General features: G+C 39.4%; 1 protein-coding gene across 2 annotated transcripts in view; it reads left to right on the top strand.

Moving 5' to 3' along the window:
- Window positions 1–23295, top strand: part of LOC141810979 (ras and Rab interactor 2-like) — a 66397-nt gene that overhangs the window by 18783 nt on the left and 24319 nt on the right. For both annotated transcript variants that reach the window (XM_074698847.1, XM_074698848.1), the window contains exons 2-5: window positions 2354–2510; window positions 18191–18285; window positions 18547–18745; window positions 18846–18960. In XM_074698847.1, coding sequence (XP_074554948.1) covers window positions 2439–2510; window positions 18191–18285; window positions 18547–18745; window positions 18846–18960 — 481 coding nt within the window. In that variant the 5' untranslated portion in view covers window positions 2354–2438. The remainder of the gene's footprint in view (window positions 1–2353; window positions 2511–18190; window positions 18286–18546; window positions 18746–18845; window positions 18961–23295) is intronic.

The raw sequence follows: 23295 nt of genomic DNA, 5'->3' as shown, positions 1-23295 counted from the left end.
ATTCCATATCCGTTTTAGAATCCAAAATCGGAAAACGGATGACTTGTTATTCAATTTTTCGTTTTCAAATCAAAAATCAGAAAACAAATAACAGTCTATTTTTCGCTGTTTTGATTTTGTTTTGAAATTAAAATTAGAATATGAGAGAATGGAATTATAATGGGATTTTTAATCTGTGTATGGTTCGTTCTTGTGTTATTCTGTTTAAAAATAATAATAATAACGATAAAAAAAAGACTTTTTTTTTTTCTGTCCTGGTTTTAAAAATGAAAAAACAAAAAATAATTTGTTTGTTTTTTTAACACCAGACTATCTGAAAAAGGCTAAAAGATGATGATATAATCTACAGACTATATCAGGAGCCATATTTTCCCATAAAATGCACATCACATGACTCAGAGAGAAACATTTCATCCTCAGCTGGAGAAAAGTGGTAACTTTTTTCCGATCCAGTTTATAAACAAAGACTGAAATGAAAAATTTGAATTTGAAAAAGAATCCCCAATATTTTGACAAAGAATCCTGGTTATGATATGGTCAAACAAAAAATCTTGATATATCAATTTTCGATTTTTTCTCTCACCCCTAATCGCTTTTGGTATATCAGGATACATAAATTATGTTGAATGAATTGAATAGGACAGACAAAAAATTGTTAAGCATTAAGACCAGATGTCTCTTAGCACAAACTGGTTATCGATACCCGTCCTTAGTTAATACACAAAGATAGTATAGAAAGTGTGTTATTTGGCTGTTGTGTGTTCTTGTGATAACGTTTTCAAAACTGTGCCTTGGAATTTCAACAATGCAGTCTTTATGAATGATATGTACAAAGTTGCATGAGTGGACGCCTAGAAGAACAGTTGCTAAAGCCAGATCTATTTGTCTCAGTTCTATGCTGTCAGGTGCTTGTACTGCATCATCAATACAAGTGAGTCTTTGCATTTTTGCACAGCAGTGCTAGAATAACATGGGGAAGGATTACTGCAGGCTTCAAACTTGTTTCACCATATAGAAAGTGTTAAATTAATTATGTTACCAGATAGGATCTAGATCAGTATTTGACCTGAAAAGTTGAATCAGTGCATCCCTGTTTGGTGCCAATGTGAGCAGCCTCCATTTCTGCTTTTTATTTTATTTTTTGAGAACATATTTGTTGTGATGGGGACTTCCCAGTTCACTTTACAGTTTTATTTTGCTGCAGCCTGAGGCTACACTTCTCCTCCTCTCAGAATATTTGCACATTTTGCTGACTCTGGTCATTTTTCGCTCCTTTGAACACCATCCCGACTAGTGACGCCATTTTTATTTCTGACAGCTGTCTGTACTTGCTTGCTATGGTGGGTTGCAGACCATCACATAGTGTGTTAGAATGCAGACGCATCAATGGGTAAATAAAATCAACTTTTTTCCCGTTATTTGTGTGTATATCTGCATTTGTTGTAGTGCAGCTTAGAGAATTTAATACAATGTCAGTGGCGTTGCTGCAAAAGTAGCAGAAATTGCTGAATAACTTTTCTTGATCCACTTTGGATCACCTACCACAAACAGTTTGAGGTTTTCTATCTCTGACTTACGTGTTTTGAAGCAATACGTTTCACATTTGTTTATCTGGAAGTGCATTACCCTGACCTGACCCTCAGTACTCTCCACGGTTCTTTGGGTTCCTTCTTTTTTTTTCTCCTCTCCCTCAGCAGGAGATGCAGGAGGTAAACAGTTTACTTCCTGTCAGATAAAAGTGTTTGTGACTTAGACCAACAGACAAACAGCTTCCTGCTTTTCTGTGGCACTGACCCTGGAGAGAAGGAGGAAGAGATGTCAAACAATATTTCTTGTAAACAGATAAAGCTAAAACAAAAGAATAACTTCCACTTTGCCTGGTGTCTGCTGGAACAACCAGAGTGATAAAACTTTCTCAGTGGGAAGAAGGGCAGCTCTTTAAAAACAGAGGCTCACCAAGTTGGAAAGACGATTAAGTATGAGGACATGGGGACAAAGTGACGGGAGACGGAGAGTGAAAATGTGTGTGTTTGTGCAAGAGGGAGGGAGGAAACTGCAGAGACAGGTAATGAGGAGACTGCATTTCAGGCCCAAAATAAGCTGAGGATTGGACTGAGATGAAAAGGACTGAGGCAATTATCTGAGCTGAAGGAAACGGACAAGTGAGAGGAAGAGAAAGTGAAATGGGAGGAGAGGTGAAAGCAAGCAAAGAGGGGAAAGAGGAGACAGACAGACGATAGAGCGTCTCACTGAAAGCATTCCAGTCAACCAGCACCTCTGTAACACTGACTGTGGCCAAAGCAGGAATTTCCTCTGGTCACATCCCTGCTGAAGTGTGTTTTTTGACCCACAGAGCTTTGGCCCCACCAGACACCATCCCAGACGTAACGACACACCCAGGCGTGAGAGTCACTCAGTCCTGTGGTCAGGGGGAAAACATGGCTGCCAGCACACCGCCAGGGACTCCTCCCCCTAGCCGCCTTACCGACAGGAGCGGGAGCTTCTTCAAAGTAAGAACAGAGACATGCATGCAAACTGACTACCTACACGTACACAAACAGTGTTTTCTGTTCTTCTTTCTCTAATGCATGAAACTTTCTGTGATTTGAGTGGGAAAAACATCAGAGGAAATAGAGTGTGACTCCTTACATCAAAATCAAAAGTGGCTCACTACTGTGGGGACTCACTGACTTTGCAAAAATGATTTTTTTTTTCTTAAAAAGGAAATAAAAAGAGTCAAAAGTGATGCTAAATCTGCTTTGCTATACAACAAGTTTAATTTGTGCAGCAAACTAGTAACTTGCTTCTCCTAATACCACTCAGTGAGTAAAATTCTCCAACACAAATCAACTCTTTATTCATTTTTCACTGCTGCATTGGTTGCACTGATGTGTGGGACACGGCTCGTTCCACAGATTCCAAAACAAGTTATCAAAAGTGTGTCTTGTTTTGGAATCTTTGATGGTAACCCAAACTACGATGAAGACAGTAGAAATTACAGAACTGTTGCAAATTTTAAAGCTTGTGACTGAGATGTCTTTTGAAAACTGGTAACCTGCAGTCCTTTTGAAAATCACGAATCTGTGTTGAGTAAAGGAGCCAAAATCTTTATGTAATCAAGTGCAGTTCCTAAAATGTCCACTTGGAAATGACCAAAAGTCAAGGAAAACTCAAGTTTCCCAATTGAAAACGCCCATTTTGATCACAGAATTGCTATTCTGTATCTAGCAAGGTACAAAAAATTACTGTATTCATTAACCCCAAAAACATTGTTATTTGTAACAGGTATAACTGCAGGGTGGTGACTTTCCCTGTAGCTCCTCAGTCAGATTACAGTGAAACATGATTAAACCAGGATTAATTAAGTTTGCCAGGCTGTGGCTTTGAGTCCACCGCTGCCTTGTTTGCCTGTATTGAGTTGGGGTCAGAGTTTCCATCATAGTAACCTCTATCTTTGGGCTTTAGGATGAAAGCAGTAAGGGACTTTAGTGAGGAACTTTCCCCATTTTATACCACCTGTGTGTAAATCAAAAGCTCTTTCTGACAGAAAAATAAAGCACTGAAAGATTTCTAAATGCATTGTGAACCTTTGTGCACAAAATAAACATCATCCTGTAAGTAAAGTTTCTTTCATTTTAGTATCTTTTAAAACAATTGCTAACAAAGTGCTTTATGAGCACAAATTTCAAAAGGAACAACAAAAACAAAATCAATATGCAAATAATAACCCAACAAACCTAGATTTCAAGAATCTCTAAGGCTCGTCTGTGCACATATGTTTTTGGGAGCTGCTTCGAACAGTTTATTGGCCCTTTTCCTCTAGCACGCCTTGGCCCTACTCGATTTGCAGCGTGTATCCACTGACCTGGTATCTCCTGAAACAAGCTAGTTCTAGTACCTGCTCTGGTTCCAAGCGAGCTGAGTTGATTCCAAAAGATGACGTCACCGCTGGACAGACAATATCTTCATCAATGAGTCATTAGCGCAATGCCCAAAACAAGATGGGACATAAGAGTACAAGAGCCACCAGCCATTTTGAAACAGCTGCAAGAATGGTGACGACTATTGCCTCATACTACTATTGTTATACCACTTTTATGTTATTTGAGCTCTGTTAAACAAAACTACCCAGATTGGCTCTTTGTCACTGACATCTGATCTAACTTCTTCAGTCTGTAACAGACCACTACCCGACACCAGGACCAGAGCAGTGTATCCTCACTTAAGACATCCTCACACTCCTTATCTTTAACTAGGGCAAACACAGAGTACTACAGGATTTCCCACTCCATGATCAGTGATGGCAAAAACTGCAGTAAAAGGATGATTAAATCATATCATCCTTGTTAGTGAACATGAAAAGCTTGAATGCTTTTTTAGCTGGAGCCTTCAATGGGGAAAGTAAAAGCATTTTGGGATCAGCAGCTTAAAGGTCAAAGATGCTTGCTCTTAGTGAGGAACAGTCCATCTTACTACCACTGCACTGCCTCATAAAAAAGTGTAATCTGCATTAACAAAGACCATGATAGAAATGGCAGCCTGTGAATGATAATGTTCAGTCCAAAGCACCAGAAAGAAAACAGTCAGAGGATAATCTCCACAACAACAAAAAAGGGGAAAAAAATCTGACAGAATGTTTTAATAAAACAAGAATTTAACATCTGATCAGCATGAAAAGAAGAGCTGGTGAGAGAGATTCAAGAAGCAAAAAGAAGTGAGACAGGGGAGGAGAAAGACAGATACTTAAAGAATGAGAAAATGAAGAGGAAGGAGAGGAAGATAGAGAGCAAAGAGAGACACAGAAATGAGGGGGAGTTTTATTACTCCTTTGAGCGTGTTTGTCACACCGCCAGTATGTGCAGCTGGTATTCTTCTCTTCACTTCTCTTCCAGCTCTCCATCAGTGTATGGCAGATAAAGAGGGAAAACTAGGAGAGACAGCTTCACTTTTATGTTTCATCAATCAATAATCTGTTCTTCATTTCCTGAGGAAATATGCTTAACCAACTATTTGTGATTTTAAAGCACTCACAGAGTGAAGAGCTCTGTGACTTATGTACTCAGAGGATCTTAGCATTAACTTGAATTCATGGTTTGGCTCTTTGAGTTTGGAGGCTGTGAGGTATTGCTTGACTGTAAGTGTTTTACCCACAGGAGAGCACAGCTCGCTCAGCTCCTTTGTTAAGAGACCAGAGAAGTGACTCTAAGGCTAAAAACGCGTCCATTACTCCACTGGCCTCCTGTTGAATTCAGAGTTAAGTTCAACTTCCTGTTAATCACATACAAGGTACAGAAAGGTCCTGCTTTCAGGAACATTTCTGAACTCCTCGTCCCATATTTCACTCCTCACCCATTTAGATCGTCTAAAGAAAGCCTCACTCTATCTCCCGCCTCAACTGCCAAACTACTGTTCTCTACAAACCAGCTCCCTCAGTCCATCAGGTCTGCTGAATGACCCGTTTCTACTAGCACGCCTTGGCCCTACTCTACTCTACATGTTTTGTGATGGTTTTCCACTAGCCCGGTTCTTTGACCACCGGGGGGCAGAGCCGCCATCAAACAGCTGGGTGACACTGCTTCCACGTCATTTTGAGCGCGAGTCGCGACACAACAATCGCAAACAATGGAGGACTACAACACAGGGGCTAAACTGTTAGTGATAATGTTCATTCCAACCCACAGTCAGCAGTTATTCTGCAGTGGTCTGTTCAAAATTGAGTCTATCAATAAAATGAAGAGTGAGGTTATGTTAGCTCTTGACTGGCAGGACATAACCAAGATTTACGAACGTTACACATTACTGACATGTCTCTCAGCAACTGTATTAACTGACAGTTTGCTTGTCGTCATGTTAGCCTATGGTCATAGCACTAGGCTGCTAATGGTGCTACATTTAGCTGGCTGCCCGCGTACGCTACAAACTTCTGTTTGCTTGTTGTCACAACGTTATGTAACTGTACTGGTAATTACCATACATTGTAAAAAGTTGTCATGAACAAAGAAAATTTCTTCCAAAACAAACACACACCAGGTTAAAAGTTACATCTCTACAAACATTTGCATTTCTTAAAAATACTCTCATGACAGAGATATATATGTGGGCCAGGATTAGGGATGGGTATCAAATTAGGTACTTTTAAAGGTACCAACCAAATTTAAAAGTACTGGGTACCGAGTTATGTAAAATCAAAAGGTACCATGTTTAGGTACCTAAATGCATCCTTGTGACTGTGAAGGGGTGGAAGAGTAGGAGATTTTCCATGCTGGACATGATCGCAGCATTGCAGTTTTATATATTGAAGAATAAATATGTTGAATAGGAAAAAAAATACTTACTGTCTTGTTAAAAAAATTGACATTTTTTACCACATAAACACAAAAAAGTACCAAAAAGTACCAGTACCAATTGCCAGGTACCAAGCACTGGTACTGTATTGTTTCAAATGAGGAAAGTATTAATCCCTAGCCAGGATAGGCACTGGTTTTATGCCAAAATAGAAAAAATCATAATTAAAAATGATAATGATCAGATTGAATTTTTAAGATTGACCAACAAAACTTTTAATGTCGTGTTTGTTTATGTTCTGCGTTCCCAAACTGCACAATTCTTGTCTTTGATTCAAAAACTACAGCGCCCATTAGCAAACCAGGATGATGTCAAGTTTTTCTGTTTCTGGTGATGATGATTTTTAATCACTTCATGACTATTAGAGATGAGTTTACTGCACACTCAACCAATCTAAAATAAGTCATCAAAAACAGGGATTCGGAGGTCAAGTTAAGAACATGAAAGAAGCTGCAGGAAAAAGATGCTTTAAAGCAGGGGTCTCAAACTCAATTTACCTGGGGGCCGCTGGAGACAGAGTCGGGGTGAGGCTGGGCCGCATCAGGTTTTCCCACAAGAAAAACTCTTAAAAAGTTCTAATCTTCTCAAATGATTTTAATTTATATTTTTTGAACACAAAATAAGATGAAACAAATAAAAAAAAATTCTCAAGAAAATAAATAAAAAAGTAACAAGAAAATAATTTAATCAATCAGTAATAAGTAAATAAAACGATAATAACCACGATAACAATAATAATAATAATAATAATAATAATAATAATAATAATAATAATAATAATATGGTTCGTGTATGGTTCGTTCTTTCATTATTCTGTTTCCAAACAAAATTTAAAAAAAAATAAAAAACTGACTTTTTTTTTTTGTTGTTGTTGTTTTTCTGTTTTAAAACCGGTAAAATGGATTAACATAAAAACCTGGTTTTGAAAATGGAAAAACGAAAAATAATAAAAGAGTGTGTCAAAATTGTTTGTGTGATATTTTGATATAAAATGTGAACATCTCTATATTAAAAATTTGACAAAAAACTCACATACAGACATGTTCCTGAGCTTTTATTTTCACAAGTAACACGCTGACGATCCACTCCATCTTATCTCAGTGCATCTGCACACTCCCTTGTGTTCAATGAGACAGTCAGTGCACAGTCTGCTGCTTTCTGATCTGCTCTCAGATAAACCAAGAAACATCAGAGAGGAGCTGGCCCACACGTTGACGCGTTTCGTGTGCCCCACTGTCCATTCATCTGCTGCAGGGACAGCGACTTCGCAGGAAACTTGCAAAGTGCGCTGGTCACACCCGGTCCTAGGGCAGGTGCGCCTGCGTTTGCGTCTGGTCTACGAATTCAAAGCCCTGATCAACGAAAAAAAAAAGTCACGAAACTGATCAGCGCATATCTGATTAACCAAAGTGCTTCTGTGGTGGTGAAAGAGTCTTAAGACTGACGTGAAGAGGGGCTAAATAACACGAATAAACCAAAAACATGCTGCGCAATGATGGAGAAGGTCTCATTGAAACACAATGTGGTGTTTTCACACCTGATGTCACACAAAGTGAGCCAATATTGAAGTCATTAAAGCCTATATTTTATTTCTTGTGATCCTAAAGGCGGCTCCTTTACCAATAAGAGATCGCTGCGGATGAGAAACAAAGGCACAAAGCCGTTACGCATGAAATGAGTCATAGCTTGCGGAACAGGTGAAAAAGAGGGAGAGAAAAAAAAAACTTTATGATCTTCTCTGATGTTTCTTGGTTTATCTGAGAGCAGATCAGACAGCAGCAGACTGTGCTCTGACTGTCTCATTGAAACACATGGGGATGCGCATATGCGCGCGGATAGGAGTGTATCGTCAGCGATCTGTTACTTATAAAAAGAAAAGGTCAGGAACATGTCTGTATGAACCTTCAATGTGAGTTATTTGTCTATTTTTTTTAATATAAAGATGTTCACATTTAATATCAAAATATCACACAAACAATTTTGACAAAATCTTTTATTATCTTTCGTTTTTCCATTTTTAAAACCAGGGCAGAAAAAATGTGTTTTTTCTGTTTTTTCGTTTTGTTTTAAAATAGAAAAATAAAAACAAGTCAGTTTTTTCATTTTTTGATTTTGTTTTGAAACACAATAACGAAAGAACGAGCCATACACAGATTCTGCTGTAATCCGTCCTCACATTTCTCTCATTTCACACTCTTCCATCCCAGCAGATACTGTGTGCGCTGCGTTGTTTCAAACGGTAGTTTTATATCTAACGTTGGATATGCTGAGCAAAAGGGCCAGGCTACTGTATGTAGCCTACAGCAGGCTGTCAGAAAAGTGTGTCTCAAACCTGTCAGACTATCAAGGAGGACGGCCGGTGAAGAGAGCGGTTCTGTTAATTATTAATTATATTTTATTAATGACATTATGCTGCAACCTCAGACTGGGATTAGTTATTTTGTCCTGCTGGGCAGCAATTTTAAAAAATGTTTTTTTGGAAGTGTTGTGAACGCATCGAGCTGGGACGAATGTCCGCCTGTGCCCAATAGAAACGAGGCAGCCAGCTAGGAGCGGAAGAAAACGCTCCGTGGCAACGCTGTTAGAACTTACACTCATTAAGAAATGTTTCTCTGCTTGAAAGAGAACTGTTGTCCTGCCCTTGAGAGCCATATACACCACTGTGATTGGTGGGTTTGTTCCGCTCCACGCAAAACACTGTACAGTGCCGTTCATGTCAAACTCTCGGGCCGCACTAATATTAAACTTTAATAATTAGACGGGGGCCACAAACTATCGGTCCCGGGGCCGCAATTGGCCCGCGGGCCGCGAGTTTGAGACCCCTGCTTTAAAGTATTATAGGTGCTTCGTTTTGTGGGAACTGTATGTCTAACTGTTACACAGCCATCCTCGTATTATCAGCCTTACTATGAGAGCATAATAAGGGAAGTCAGCACAACTGATGCATGATGCATCCAAAATACAATTTTAGTTTTCCTCAGAAACTCTCTTTTTTTTTTTTTTTTTTTGCGTCACTTTCGCTTCTTGATTTTGTTTTTGTGAACTTTGTAAACTCTGTGTTGTGGTGAGGAGTCAGTTTTTATGTGGCTGAGAATTTCCCGAAGAGATGGGCGAGATAAACAGTTTAAACCAACTCTCAGAGCTAAAAAAGGACAAATTAAAACCAGAACAAACAACAAAAGAAGGAACTAACACCAAAGTTGTCTCACTTTAAACTGCCTGGCAGCTTCTCCACCCTCCCTCACCCTTTGAAAATGCTCTCTGTGTAAAAACCAAACACATAGTTTCCCATTGACTGCATGCATGGCTTTAACAGCAGTCCATGCAGAAAATCACTTACCTCCACACACACTCTCTCTCTCACACACACACACAGGCAGAGAGAGTGAACTCTAAGGAGATAAATAAAATAGTGTATGCCTCACTTAGGCTGTTAAATTTAGACTTCAGTGTGCACGGGCGATTAGATCAATTGAGATGCTTAAAACAGATGAATGAAGTGGATACAGTTCAACTGTAGATCAAAATTTCAGTGTATCGCTCCTCTCAGTCTGAAGCAGACTGAATGAGCCCCATAATTACAGCTCCACGCGGCACTCTGCCAATAGACAGTCAGTCAGCATCTCTCATGTTCACTGACCCTCATTTTATAGCCCAGGAATTTCCCATGTATTCTCCTCTGACTCTGTTCTCTCATTTTACCCTCATCATTTAATACTTGTCTGTGCTGAAGGCAATAAGAGTTCTCTACTCGCTAGATGTGGTTTTCATGAGCATCTGGACCCCTCTGTCACTGTTTGGTTCATTCTATAGGCTTTGAAGAGAAGTAGACTCAGTCCTTTGGCTCTCTGAGATTAAAGCCAATGCCATAACTGTCTAGACCTACAACTTCAGCTTAAAGAAAGAGAAGTAAAAGGCTGAATGTACCGAAGCAAATGAGAAAAACATCTCTTTCTGACTTAATCCACCACCTCTGTAACAGTCTTTAAATGCGTGTAAGTTATCAATGGGTGGATTCTAGTACTGGGTAATGCATAGTGTTTCTGTTTTAACTACGGTTGTGTGTAAAATAGCTGACAAAGCTAAGATTGCTGAGTGGGTAGCTACCCAAAAAAACAGCTTGAATTATCATGACCAAATAAAGTCAGTGCTAGCTTAAAAAAGGCAAAAAAGTATTGAGTTAAAATAAAGTGGTAAATTTGCATTATTTTTTGTTGCTCTGATGAAGGACACTGTATTATTTCTCCTGCATGTATTCACACTTCTTTAAAGCTCCAGAAGGAGTGTGTGTCCTGTGTGTGAGTTTTTAATCATGTAAGCCTGTCAGCTGAGGCTCAGCTTGTTTAACAACTGCCATCAGAGAGCTGGTGGAGTCTGTTGATTCCCAACACATTGCCACCGAAATCAGGGTGTCAAACTGCCTGCAACTATGACTGAAATAAAGGGCCGATCAGAAATATTATCACACCGTAGGAATCCTGAGACCCAGAGGAAGCTGTTCGTGTAAGTTTCACGTCTGAAGACGCAAAAATGGGCCAGTGATGGCGAGAGACACATGAGTGAAATTTGACTGATCTCTGAGAAAACCCCTCAGGAATTAACATGGAGGTATATGGGGCTATTCGTTTGACTTCTCCTGACAGTTGGCCATTTTGCTTTAAAAAACACTTTTTCAGAAGCAGGACAAGACCACCTACATTTTGACATATAATATGCCTATGTGGGGCAAAATTTGTGACCAAGAGGGCAGTTTACTCAGAAGATTTCCAGGTTTTGTTTCCCCCTCTCCCCACTCTGTTGTTTGAATCTCCCACTCTAAGCTGAAACATTGCGTCCAATACACACCATTGTTAAACGTCTCGAAGAGCTGAAAATCATCACGACCTGCATTGCTACATTCACAGCAATAACTTGCATGTCAAATAAGTTTTCCCCATTAAAATGAATTGAAATGCTGTCAATCTATTCTGGAATTAAAAAAAACACAGCAATTTTATTTTTGTTACATGTTTCTAACTAAAAAAAAGTGTTTTTATAATGATGAATGTTGTACAGTATAAGAACAATACAGAAGAATGTACTGGAATAAACTGGTTGTATTAAGTTTAATTTATAACATTTACCCTGGAGATCAGATGACCTGAAGATGCTGAGAGAGGGGGAGGAGAAAGGTTGAACTGAATAACTGAATCTGATAACTGGCCTCTTGCCTCTTTTCGCCACACTTTCCTCACTTTCATGTGCAGGTGTTTTTATAAAAATCTGTCCAATTAAGTCTGTTTTATCCTCCCTTTCTGAATGTTTCTGAAATGAGTTAGGCTGGTGTCATTGAATGGCAATGTTGCGTGCCCAGTTGCAACTTTTTCAGGGTGTTTCTTTTGAATAAAGTCTAAAAGTTTTGTAAAGTAACTGTCAGTAGCTAGAATTTTAGTTTTGAACTCAAAGCAAAAAAATCATCCAAGAGATGACTCACTTCCTGGAAAACTCATCATTTGGGACTCTTCGTAAGTAAAGAGACTGTACTTGGTTCAGTTTTGGTAAATCAGTGCACTGACTCAGATGAAAATTTGGTGGATGAAAATCTTTCTTTTGGCTTCATCCGTCTTGTTAAATTTGAAAGACACAACTTCTTGGTTCTCAGTTTTGTCCAGGTGACAACCTTCAATGTTAAAATCAAAGCAGAAGCTGAAAATCAGGACTTTGCAGTTCTTTGAGTGCCCACTTGAGGCAGGCTTTAAAATCCAGGAGACCCTATTAGAGCCTGTAGCTTTATTGTAACAGCAGAGCTACTCGTTTTTATAGTGTGGTGTAGACATTTGCTGTGGTCTGTGTAGCTTTGTGGTTTTTTTACTCTCTGTACTGGTGGATGTTTTTATAAATCTATGTTTTGATGCTATTATTGTAAAGAGTTGTGGTGAATTTTAAATTAGAAGGTGTGGGTCAGTGTTTCTACTACATGACCTTTGACCTTCACCTTTTTGGAAACCAGTGAGTGAAGTACTGATTGACTGATGCATTGACTTTGACCATGTTGTAAAAAGTTTCCATCTGGAGCACTGTAAAAGGTCTTGTAGTACAGTTCATGAAAAGCTCTTTGTAACATTAAGTTTAATGTCTGCCTGTAGCTTTGGGCTCCTTCTCTGTTACTTCCTTGTTTTTGTGGAGTGTAACCCTGGGACTAACTCTGGACCTGAACGAACACTGTGGCTGTGTAGTGTCTGGTTTTAGAGTTAACACCACTCTGACAGCATAAATGACATTTTGCTGAGTGAGAGCCGCTTTCGCTCCAGAACTCTTCAGCTGTCGAGACTCTAATAACCGTGCCTGTCTTCTCTTGGGTTCAGATTGAGTTTCTCCAGTCTGTGTTTTAACGCCACAGTTTACACCGCTCCAGAAACATTGCCGCTAACTCTGGGGCTTGTGTTGTATAATAGAGTTTTGACCTGACACAAAGCTGGTGGGAGTAGGAGGCTTTCACAGAGCTGGCTCCACTTAGTCCTGTGAGGGGGGAATTAGAGAGGCCTGTGGCGGCTGCGGTCTGGCTTTAAGCCACAGCTGCAGGAGGAAAGCATGGCAGAGAGTGCCTCCTAGTGGAGGAAATTAACAATGGCAGCAGAAAATCCAAAGAGACTTTACATCTGGCTAGATTTAATTAACACAATCATCCCAGACTGATATGAAATGGTCCTATGTGGAAACTGTCACAACACAAAAACTGTTTAGGATTAGAGGTGAAAGAAGCTGCATGTGTTTTTAAAAACAGGTTATTTTTGGAAGCTTGGCCTCTCAACATTTCCAACTTTCAGTTTAATTTACTCAGTCATGCTCCTGCTGCCAGATTTCACTCAGTGGGATTTAACCACTTTAAAAATTAACTTGTGCCTGGCTCACCCAAGGTTCAAAATAAGGGGCAGGCGATATTGAAAACATTTCATATCCCTTTAAATTGTGCCATATTAGCGATCATCATATTCGATCGGGTTGTGTCATACATTTTATAAAGTTGTATGACACAGAAGCTTATTGATTGTTTTAAATTGTGTCCAAGAGGCTAACTCTAGTCTGGAAATATGAGACCTGAGTTTTTATTGACATCATCAATGAGTATGTTTACATGCAGAAATTGGACTATAAGCTGAGTAAGCACAAGATCAGACTGTTGAAATGTATGTAAATAGCTTAGTCAGACTGAGAACAGACTGAGCATGACTTGATAGACACACCTAGATAATTGCTGTTGGAATGCGGCTGTATGTGACAGGATTTGATAGGTGTCAGTACGCCTTGGCGTTCACCGTGAGCAAAACACAACTAACAAACACCAATTCAAGGTAGACCGTATTTATAACTGAATTAACTCACATTGTTTGTTAGAAACATCAAGAGATACAGCTGCATCTATCTCTTTTTTGCTTAGTAATAAAGGACACAGCGCCCCCTATCGGAGTAGAGTGAGATGTTCATGTATGGCCCAAGCTACTGTTTGTGCTGTGAAACACTTTTTTATAGCAAGTATGTTATTTATTTTTTTTAACAAGCTATACTGCAACACCAATAAGAAACAAAGGGAGAGGGCAAAACTCTGCTTAGGGCAGTAGGTGCGGAAATTTGGCAAAAAAGATGGGAAGATGATCAGAAAGGGAGGAAATATCATATCATTCAAAAATCGGTCACAACAAAAATTTCGAAAGAGAGGAATAGAAGAGAAGAAATTATCCTGGCAAGGCTTAGTGTTGGCGATACTGGTTTAAATGATGTAATGAATGTATTAGGGAAAAAGGAAACTGACAAGTGTGAAAGATGTGGTATGAGGGAAAATGTGGAACATATTTTAATTCACTGTGATAAATATGCATCAGAGAGAGGGAGGTTACAAAGGAAAGTGAGGGCAGCTCAGCGCGAATGGAGTCTGGCTGGAATACTCGGATCAGAGGGGGATAGGGAAAAGATCCAAGATGTAAGGAAAGCATTATTTGAGTTTCTAAAAGAGACAAAACGTATGGGTAGAATATAGAGATGGAGAGATGACGCTACACACTCTTGTACAGAAGGTGGCGGTATGCACCTAAACGTTGCTTGCGATCCGCCATAAAATAAAAGAAGACGAAGAAGACGCTGCAGGAGACCTCAGAGACGGAGACAGATAACTGTGCTGCACTTGTTAATGAAGAGTTTATCAGAGCCTTAGCTGTTTTCTATCTTTCTTTTTTGGTGTTGACATGACATGTCGTGAGTTAAACTAACGTAGCTCTGCTCTAACGTAGCATCCTCTTCAATCAGGAGAGTTTAGAGCAGCGCAAATCATATAGTAAGAAGGCTGACTCTAAAATAGTGAAACGTGTGTCGTTGCGAAGTTCTGTCTATCTTCGGTGTGTGATGCTCATACGAGCTGCACATATACGCGACAGCGCTCTGTCTTTAAAACAGGGGAGAGTTCAGGTGGAGGAGACTGACTGAGCCAGTGAAAGTGAGGGAGAATTCAAACCACTATGTCCCTTACAGTGCCCGTGATAGATGAAGTATTAAGACATATCCACTCACACGAGCACGACCAGATGAAATTTTTACTCGCACACGCTGAAAAAGATGCTAACAAGCTAGCCACAACTTCGCTCTCGTCTTCTGCCATTCCTCTCACCACTCTGCCCACTGTTCGGACTTCACGAAGGCCTACGCTCTTCTGTTTTTGTCCCGCCCCCCCAAAAATCAAATCGTGATTGGTCAATTTTCCTGTCTCTCTCTAAACCAAAACACATAGCCTGGCCTTCGTTAAGTCCTAACCACTTAACGAGCCAGAAAACAGGGCTCCGATAGAGATAACATGTTTCAAGACAGTAACCCTTTCATTGCTGAAGTGAACTTTGCAGTACACTTAATTTTAAAACTTACATGATGTATTAAATGTATTTTATTCAACTAAATGAGAAACTATATACATAGAGATATATGATACGTATATTTTTTGGTCCAGATTTTTTTAGGGCCTTCTCTGAGGGCCTAGAAGTCCCTGAAGGTTCTCCACTATTATATCTATTATGGTTTACTCACACTGAATTATGTATATATATATATGTATATATATATATATATATTTATATATATATATATATATATATATATATATATATATATATATATATATATATATATATATATACACATATGTGTGTGTGTGTGTGTGTGTGTATATATATATATATATATATATATATATATATATATATATATATATATATATATATATATATATATATATATATATATATATATATATATATATATGATGCCGATGTTGGAGGCAAAAAAGCCCATAACTAATTTATCGGTTGATATATGACATAAAAATAGTGCTGTTGCGTGGTTAAAAATTAATCAATTTAATCACGTCTGTTTTCCCTTAGGCTCAATAAAGTCTATAGATAGAGTTAAACTTTTGATATATTACAGTTGACTTGAAGTTTGTCTTGAGTGATGTCAAATGATTGAAATATTGAACCAGATTAATCTCAGGGTTGCTGTTGGTATTTATCATGTTTCATGAGCCAACAGACTCAAGAAAGAAGGAATTTTTTTGTGCTCAACGTGTTAAATAATCACCTTTAGCTGTTCATGTTATCAAGAAAAAAAAACTTGCCTGTTGATGGAGTCTTGTACAGTTAATCTTGAGAGGCAACTTGCAGAACCTTTGTAAAAACCATGTCAACAATAATATCACTGGGTCTTGAGTTTGTTGCAATCCACTTTGCAATAGTGTCTAAAGTGGACTGACTGAAGCCCTGAAACAGAAAACTCCTTCCTGCAGAGTGTGCTTTATACTTGATGTTGGTCAAGTGTTCTTTTTTTGGTACTTAAATCTACTTGAACATACTGCCCAAAATACTTTGCCAGTGACATTGCAGGGATTTTAAGTCATTCTGCAAAGCAAGTCAAGTCAAGTCAAGTTATTTATAGAGCACCTTCAAGAAGACAGCAGTCGATCAAAAGTGCTGTACATAAATACGGAGAAATAAATATATATATAAACAATTAAAATAGAAAAACATTGTAATAAAACCGTAAAAGTACAAAAACTAAAGACTAAGGCGCCTTTGATTTGTATGAGCTCATTGATGAAACGCCAGGGAGAGAAACTGGGCCTTGAAAGAAGATTTAAAAATTTCTATGGTCCTGGAGGCTCTTATATGGATGGGGAGACTGTTCCACAGTGTAGGGGCAGCCGCTGCAAAGGCCCCGTCACCTCTCAACTTGAGTCTGGTTTTGGGGACTTCCAATAGCAGTTGGTCAGAAGACCTTAGGGCTCTGGTTGGGGAGTAGCGATGTAGGACTTCAGACAGGTACAGAGGGACAAGGCTATTGAGTGCTTTAAAAGTGATTAAAATAATTTTAAAATCAATGCAAAAGCAGACTGGGAACCAGTGGAGGGACGCTAAAACTGGTGTAATGTGGTTGCGCTTTCTCTTGCCAGAGAGGAGTTGAGCAGCAGATGCGTAAATTGAGTTAAAATTTTGATCAGATTAGTCATGATGATGGGATTATTCTGATAATAATTTAATTTTGACAGCCCAACACAAAAACATTGATAGACACAGGAGTTATACTGTACATGAACAGAAATAGTAGCAGTAGCTCAGTCCAAAGGGACATGGGTTTGTAACCAGAGGGTGTCTGGTTCAAGTCCTGAGATGGACCAAGATTGAGGATTGGGCTGATAGCTTGAAGGGTGTTAGCACAACTTCCAGAGCACTGTTGAAGTCCTCTTGAGCAGGGTAACTTACTGCTCAAAGTTGTAAGTTGCTTTGGACAAAGGTGTCTGCTAAATGAAATTGAAGTTATAAATTCTTAATACCCAAAATATGAATTCAAGACAAAGAGGCTGAACACTACTAGATTAAAGCTTTTAGAGATGAGTCCTAATTCAGGTCATCTTTTATAAAACCATATTGAAAATTACATGTAAACAAAATATCATCAGGTGACCAGAGACTTTAAATTCTAAGTATTAATTCAGATTGGCTGAGTTTCCACATGAATTTCCACAAGTCTCATCCTCGTTTTTTTCAGCTTGAGTGCAGAGAAAGTCTCCACAGAGAGAACTTCCTGTGTTTCCTGGTTGGGGGATTTTTACCGGCTCTCTGTCTGTGGATGTGTTCATGCAGATCACCTGCCTGGCTGCCCAATGAAGACCATCAAGTTTTCTTTGTCGTTTGTCTCTGCTTCTGACTTGAGTTTCCAATCAGACAAACATTGTTAAATTTATCAAGTTTTCAAACTGATTTTCTTTTTTGTTTGTCACTGTTTGCTTCATAAATAAAAGGTTGTTGAAGAAAAAAAAATTAAGGCTAAGTCTTTGTCTCTTTCATGGGTTGTGCCAGCTCTTCAATGTTGACTATAGATTGTTTCCCATTGATTTTAACAACAGTGTTTACAGAATTTACTCCTGTTGGCCTCAGATAGTCCTTATTGAGGGTTTGTCATCCCTCCCAGATTAATCCAATAAATTAATTCCAGATTGAATATTTCGATGTCAGACTTTGGGCATTTAGCTATGAGTGGTCTCTGTTTGAGGGGATTTCATGGTGCTCTCTCAATGTTAATGTTGGTAATTTTTTTAAATGTTTTTACTCCATGCTTCCTGCCTGAAGGAAATGATTTCCTCACAGGAAACATGACTAACAGTTTCCCTGCTCTTTGTTTCAGATGTTAACGCTGGAGACCCTTTCCCTCAGTTTCTTGCTTCCTAATTCACGTTTAAGGCATGCTGTTGGTTTCGTTTACTGCTGTTCCTCCTCCTCTTCTCCTTCTTGTGTTCCCTCATCAGTCAGAACCTCTTACTGTGTCTTTTCAGCTTGTCGACACGTTTGCTTTGGAGATCGGGGAGCTTAAGAGGGAGATGGTCCAGATCTGCCCCACAGCTGACAACAACACAACTGACCTACAGGGGTAAGACTGATTTTTTTTGTTTGTTTTTACACACCATCAGTACAGAACATAATCACATGAATGTTGTTTCATTCTCATTACCTGAAATTGTTACATTAATCTGATTAAACATTCAAAAAGGGTAGAGGCAGTATTGTTCTGCTCTGTTTTTGTTGTATTTACATTTTTATTTATGTCTTTGAGGAGCATATTTAAATGTCATACTCCGTTGCACCAGCAGGTGGCATAAGTGTTGTTTTTGTTTCTGCCTGTCTCAACCAGGATGGAGAGTGAAATAAGCGGGATTTACCTGCAGTCACCTCCATGTGGGGGTGTTGGGGGTGAGAGGGATTCTGGGTACGACTCCTTGCGGAGGAGGATGAGCGTTTTGGACAGGCTTACTCAGACCCATCCTGCATGGCTGCTGCTGGCAGTCAGTGACGAAGAGGCGGGTCGTATTCTCCTCAAACAGCCACCAGGGGTGAGGAGAGGGTCATGGTCCAGGGATTTAACTTCACATTGTTTCTTCTGAATAATCATTTTCTTTAAGGATTTCATTTATTTCTTTTTTCATGTTGCAGGTGTTTCTTGTCAGGAGGTCAGCTGCTCTGCAGAGAAAAGTCCTGTCCATGCGTCTGAAGGAGGATCAGACAGGAAGTCCCATCAGCCACTTCCCTGTCAGAGAGAGCCAGTACAGTAAGTGACGAAACCTCTACAAGCCCGAGATATCCACCAGTATTAGAGGCAGTGTTTGTGCACAAGTGGCTTTTTTACATTTAAGTGATGAAATGATTCATATAAATAGAATTGAAAAATCAAAGCTAAAATCTTCACTAAGCCAATGAAACAAACAAACAAAAAAAGTAAATAAATGTGATGATATTCTGTATGGTTGCAAATGAATGAAAGAATATTGACATGCATCGTTTTCAATTTTTGCAAAGTAAAAATGTTGGAGAAAAGACTAAAAAAATATGTTTATGTAGAAAACGAACAAAAAAATGATCTATTTTTGTTTGTTTTTGAACTAACACAGAAGTATAAATGATACAATTTCTAAATTTTGGAAATTTATTTTGATTGAATTAAAAAAAAATCATTAATTGTTAAGTTCTCATCAAATCAGTAAGTAAATAAACAAACACTGTAATGACTATCATGGACACAAAAAAGGACAAATCTTCTCTCAACAGTTTAAATGCTCCAACTCTTTTGCTTTCTGATATTTTATGGACATAAAAGGACATTAGTAAGCTCAATTTAAAAATTACCTCAATAAGTACAAGAAGTGTTGCATTCAGAATTAAGCGAACATTTTTTTAACCTTGGAATGAACACGACACAATGGTCCAACTTTATTTTTTCTAAGACTGCGCCATATGTGGATGTTATCTCTGTAACTTTGTCCCTTGCTTCTTAACTTCTGTCTGCATACACAGCATTATGGGGCATTGTTTTAGTGTCAGTGATGCAGGGACTTCATTGGCTGTCGAGCATCATGTGGGATGGCTTAAGACAAATGCAACTGGTCTATGTGTTCCCATAGCTGCTTTACCTGTGCTCCATCAATACTGCCATAAGAGCTGCGCTGGTGAAAGAACACCATTTATTGATGATTTATTGGTGGTCATGGTCTGTATAGGGTAGCGTCTGGGTCTGAGCATGGAGCATGGTCCATGAGTTGGTGACTCCTGACCTACACTCTATACAACCTGAGGGTTTGTTAGCTGTGTATGTTTTGTCGTACAAATAAGTGACTGGTCAACACCACTGTATAATAATGGATGAGGTATCATGAACTAGTTGAACAAGTTTTTAGTGATTCTGCTTTCGTGCTTATTCCTCACAACCGGAGGTTGCTGCTTGGTTAGTACCCACACATCTGTTGTTACCCCATGAAACAACACATGTAACAAAATATCACAACAACATTGACAAGGAAATATATATCTAACTTCACTGTACAACCCTACTCCTGGTACAGGGATGGGTTGGCTCTTCAAGTTTTCTTCTGAATCAAATCAAACCCATCCAGAGGGAACTATTATCTTTGTACTGGCCACACAATCAAGTCCTAGGTCTGGTAGTATTTGGTGTCATCCCCCTGTCAAACCTCCTTTCTCCTGACACATCCTGTCTCTCTCAAGACTTTCAAATAAAGGCAAAACACATCATAAAAGGCAGTGTCAGTGCATCAGTATATGGGGTTAGCTTGTTTAAACTTTGTGGTGCACTTTAGTGAGCCAGGTGCCCACAGTCCGATATTTTTGAGAAGTTGATCTCTGAATGATCTCAGAGCTCATGGTTTAGTCTTTCAGTTTCTTTTCCCTCCTGGTTTAGCCTTGTGAAACCACAGATACCTCTCAGTTACAAAGTTAAAGATGTCACTTCCTCTCAGCTTCTGCGTTTTGTGTACAAACATAAACTCCGTCATGAACGAGAAATGAGAGTGTTTGACTAGAGAAACGGTCAAAGTCTGTGTGTGTTTAATGTGGAGGTCCTTGAATTGCAGGTGTAAAGTAATAAAGTTCATTCTTGTGATTTTGATATCACGACTCATTCCAGGAAAGAGTTGCTGATAAATCACTTGTCCTCATCCTGTCTGTAGCCAAACATGACTTGTGGAACATTTAGTCGGGGACATATGCTTGTTTGCACAGCCTCAACCATGACATCAGTGAGGTCACGTACAGGATCTCGGTCTGCGTGCTGGTGACACACACGTCACTGACTTATCAGGAAAGCAGGAGTTAAAATGCATATTGATACATATTGTACATAGCTCCTACTTTGTGGCACAGGGGTTTGGGAAATTAGAGCTGGGCCAGTGCCAAAGTGTGTTGACATACAGCACCAGCTGTGGATTTTCCCAAATGCGGTGACAGAAACAGTGGGAGGGAGGACACACATTTAGTCTGGTTTGTCTTTATATGTAGGTCAGCTTCTCTAAAGTTAGCCTGTCACTCTGCCAGCGCTGCCTAAAGTAATCACCGTGAGTGGTTTGAGTTTATTTTTTAAATAACAACCTCCCTCACACTTTTCAGAGGGCAATCCCAGAGTCTTTTTTTTTAACCGCTGCCCAAATCTACAGAAATATGAGATTTAAGTCACATTTAACAGCCCTAACACAGAGAAGATCACACAGCACTCTGAAATGGACTTAAATCACAAATAATCCTAATTTGTGTTTACTTTTTATAAAACTGCTAAACTGCAGCATGTGCACATTACACTTCTGCTTGGGGTTTTCTTTTGTTATACCAGGTAAAAAGAGACAAAGAAAAAAAAACTAAAAAAACCTCAAAGTGATACTCCAGGATGAAACAGGTTGGGTCCTATCACAAGGTTTAGGGCAGAAATTACCCATACAGCAGTGTTTTTGTGCAAAAGTAACGCGCTGAAAATTCTCTAAATAAAGCGTGAATGCAGACCGATATCAGATTTTTTCGGTGGGAGTCTGTTTATTTTTGTTTTTGGTCAAGTAAAATATGGCCCAGTCTGAGTGCAGAGGAAACCGGCAGACAAGCAGGGAGGGGGTGTTTGATGCGAGCGCTCTGGGCTTCTGCTGCACAAAAACACTGCCGTAGGGGTAATTTCTGCCCCAAACCTTGTGATAGGACCCAACTTGTTCCATCCCGGAGTATCACTTCAAGGTGTGTTATGTTTTGCAGCTCCAGATTACTTTTCTTTGGTGAAAAGAGCTCTTTTGATGGTAAAGGTTGCAGACCGCTGGTCCAGCCTGTAGCTGTGTGACATGCTCACAAAAAATGTATTGCATGGTACCAAAGCACAGCCATCAAAAGTGCCTGTATTTTCACTCATGGGTAAAGAGGGATTATTTATCAACAATGCCGGATGCGCGCGCAACTTGGGTGCAGAAGCTCTGGGGAGTATAATGGTTTGTATGGTTTGATTTTTAAACTTGGTATCATCACTTACACAGATGGTAAACGTCTCCCAGGTTGGTGAAATAGCAGTGAGTTGGCAGAAGAGGTCAGGTGAACAGACATTTTTAGAGGAGAAATCTGGCGTGTACCCAGAGAGCAGTTTGAATAGACAACTGTCACTTGATGCTCATGACTGCATTATCCGTTGACGTTTACCAGACTGTGACATACCAGGGCGTGAAGGTGAGTCAATAAATCAGAAACCATCCCAAACCAAAAAAGCACACAGACTGCTGAGTCTGAGACCCGGTTCATAGTAAAAGAACCAGAAAACTATGTCCAGAGCTAATTATTCACCCACAGACGTCGCTGGTGTTACAGTGTTAAGTGTGACCCTGTTAACTGGTGACTCTTGGCCGTTAATCACTGATACTGTCGGTTGAGACTTACCAGTTAGCATGGTCGCTTTTAACTCCAAAACAGCGGTGGCTCTGTGACGGTCAAAACTTGATAGACGTTGCCTCTGTTGTATAGTATAGTTTCTCAAAACTGACCACGGGACAACTGTGCATTTTTATGCTGGAAACAGCTTGGATAGAGAGTTTATAAAAAATGCTAACTCATCTGATTGAATGAAGCTAAACGCTGCTTCTGCGCTTCTGCGGTCGCATCTTTATGGTGACGTAAACTAATAATCCCTCTTGGTTATTATTCTTAGCACAACATTAAGGATCCTTTTAAAGGGAGGATTGACTGTGTAAAATTGAAGGGAACCTGTGGAAAAAGTTCAAAAGTTTCTTGACACCAAAGTCACAAAACAGCACAAACAAACAGGGAGCTATCAGAACAGGATATCATCTCTTGTGATCTGCAGGAGCTTGTGAAGCTTGTTGGTGCTGCAGAAAGTGATTATTAAACTTATCCATGCAATGTACAAGGTGAGCCTCCGTTTAATGCTTATTGAAACCTGAAATAAACTGATAGAAGAACCAACAGGCTGTACGGTAAAACACCCAAAGCTCTGACTAATCAGGTAAAGCTAGTTAGGATATTGTTTTAATTGAAACAAACCCACATGGAGCACTTTTCTGCCAGAGCAGGGGTTATACAGACACAGAGTGTCACGCTCCCACGGCCCCATTGT

This window comes from Halichoeres trimaculatus, unplaced genomic scaffold (genome assembly GCF_033239565.1).
Source record: "Halichoeres trimaculatus isolate MK-OKI-2021-1 unplaced genomic scaffold, fHalTri1.1 fHalTri1_scaffold_2, whole genome shotgun sequence".
Taxonomy (NCBI): domain Eukaryota; kingdom Metazoa; phylum Chordata; class Actinopteri; order Labriformes; family Labridae; genus Halichoeres; species Halichoeres trimaculatus.
Note: the sequence above shows the minus strand (reverse complement) of the source record. Positions and strands in the feature narration are given on the sequence as shown.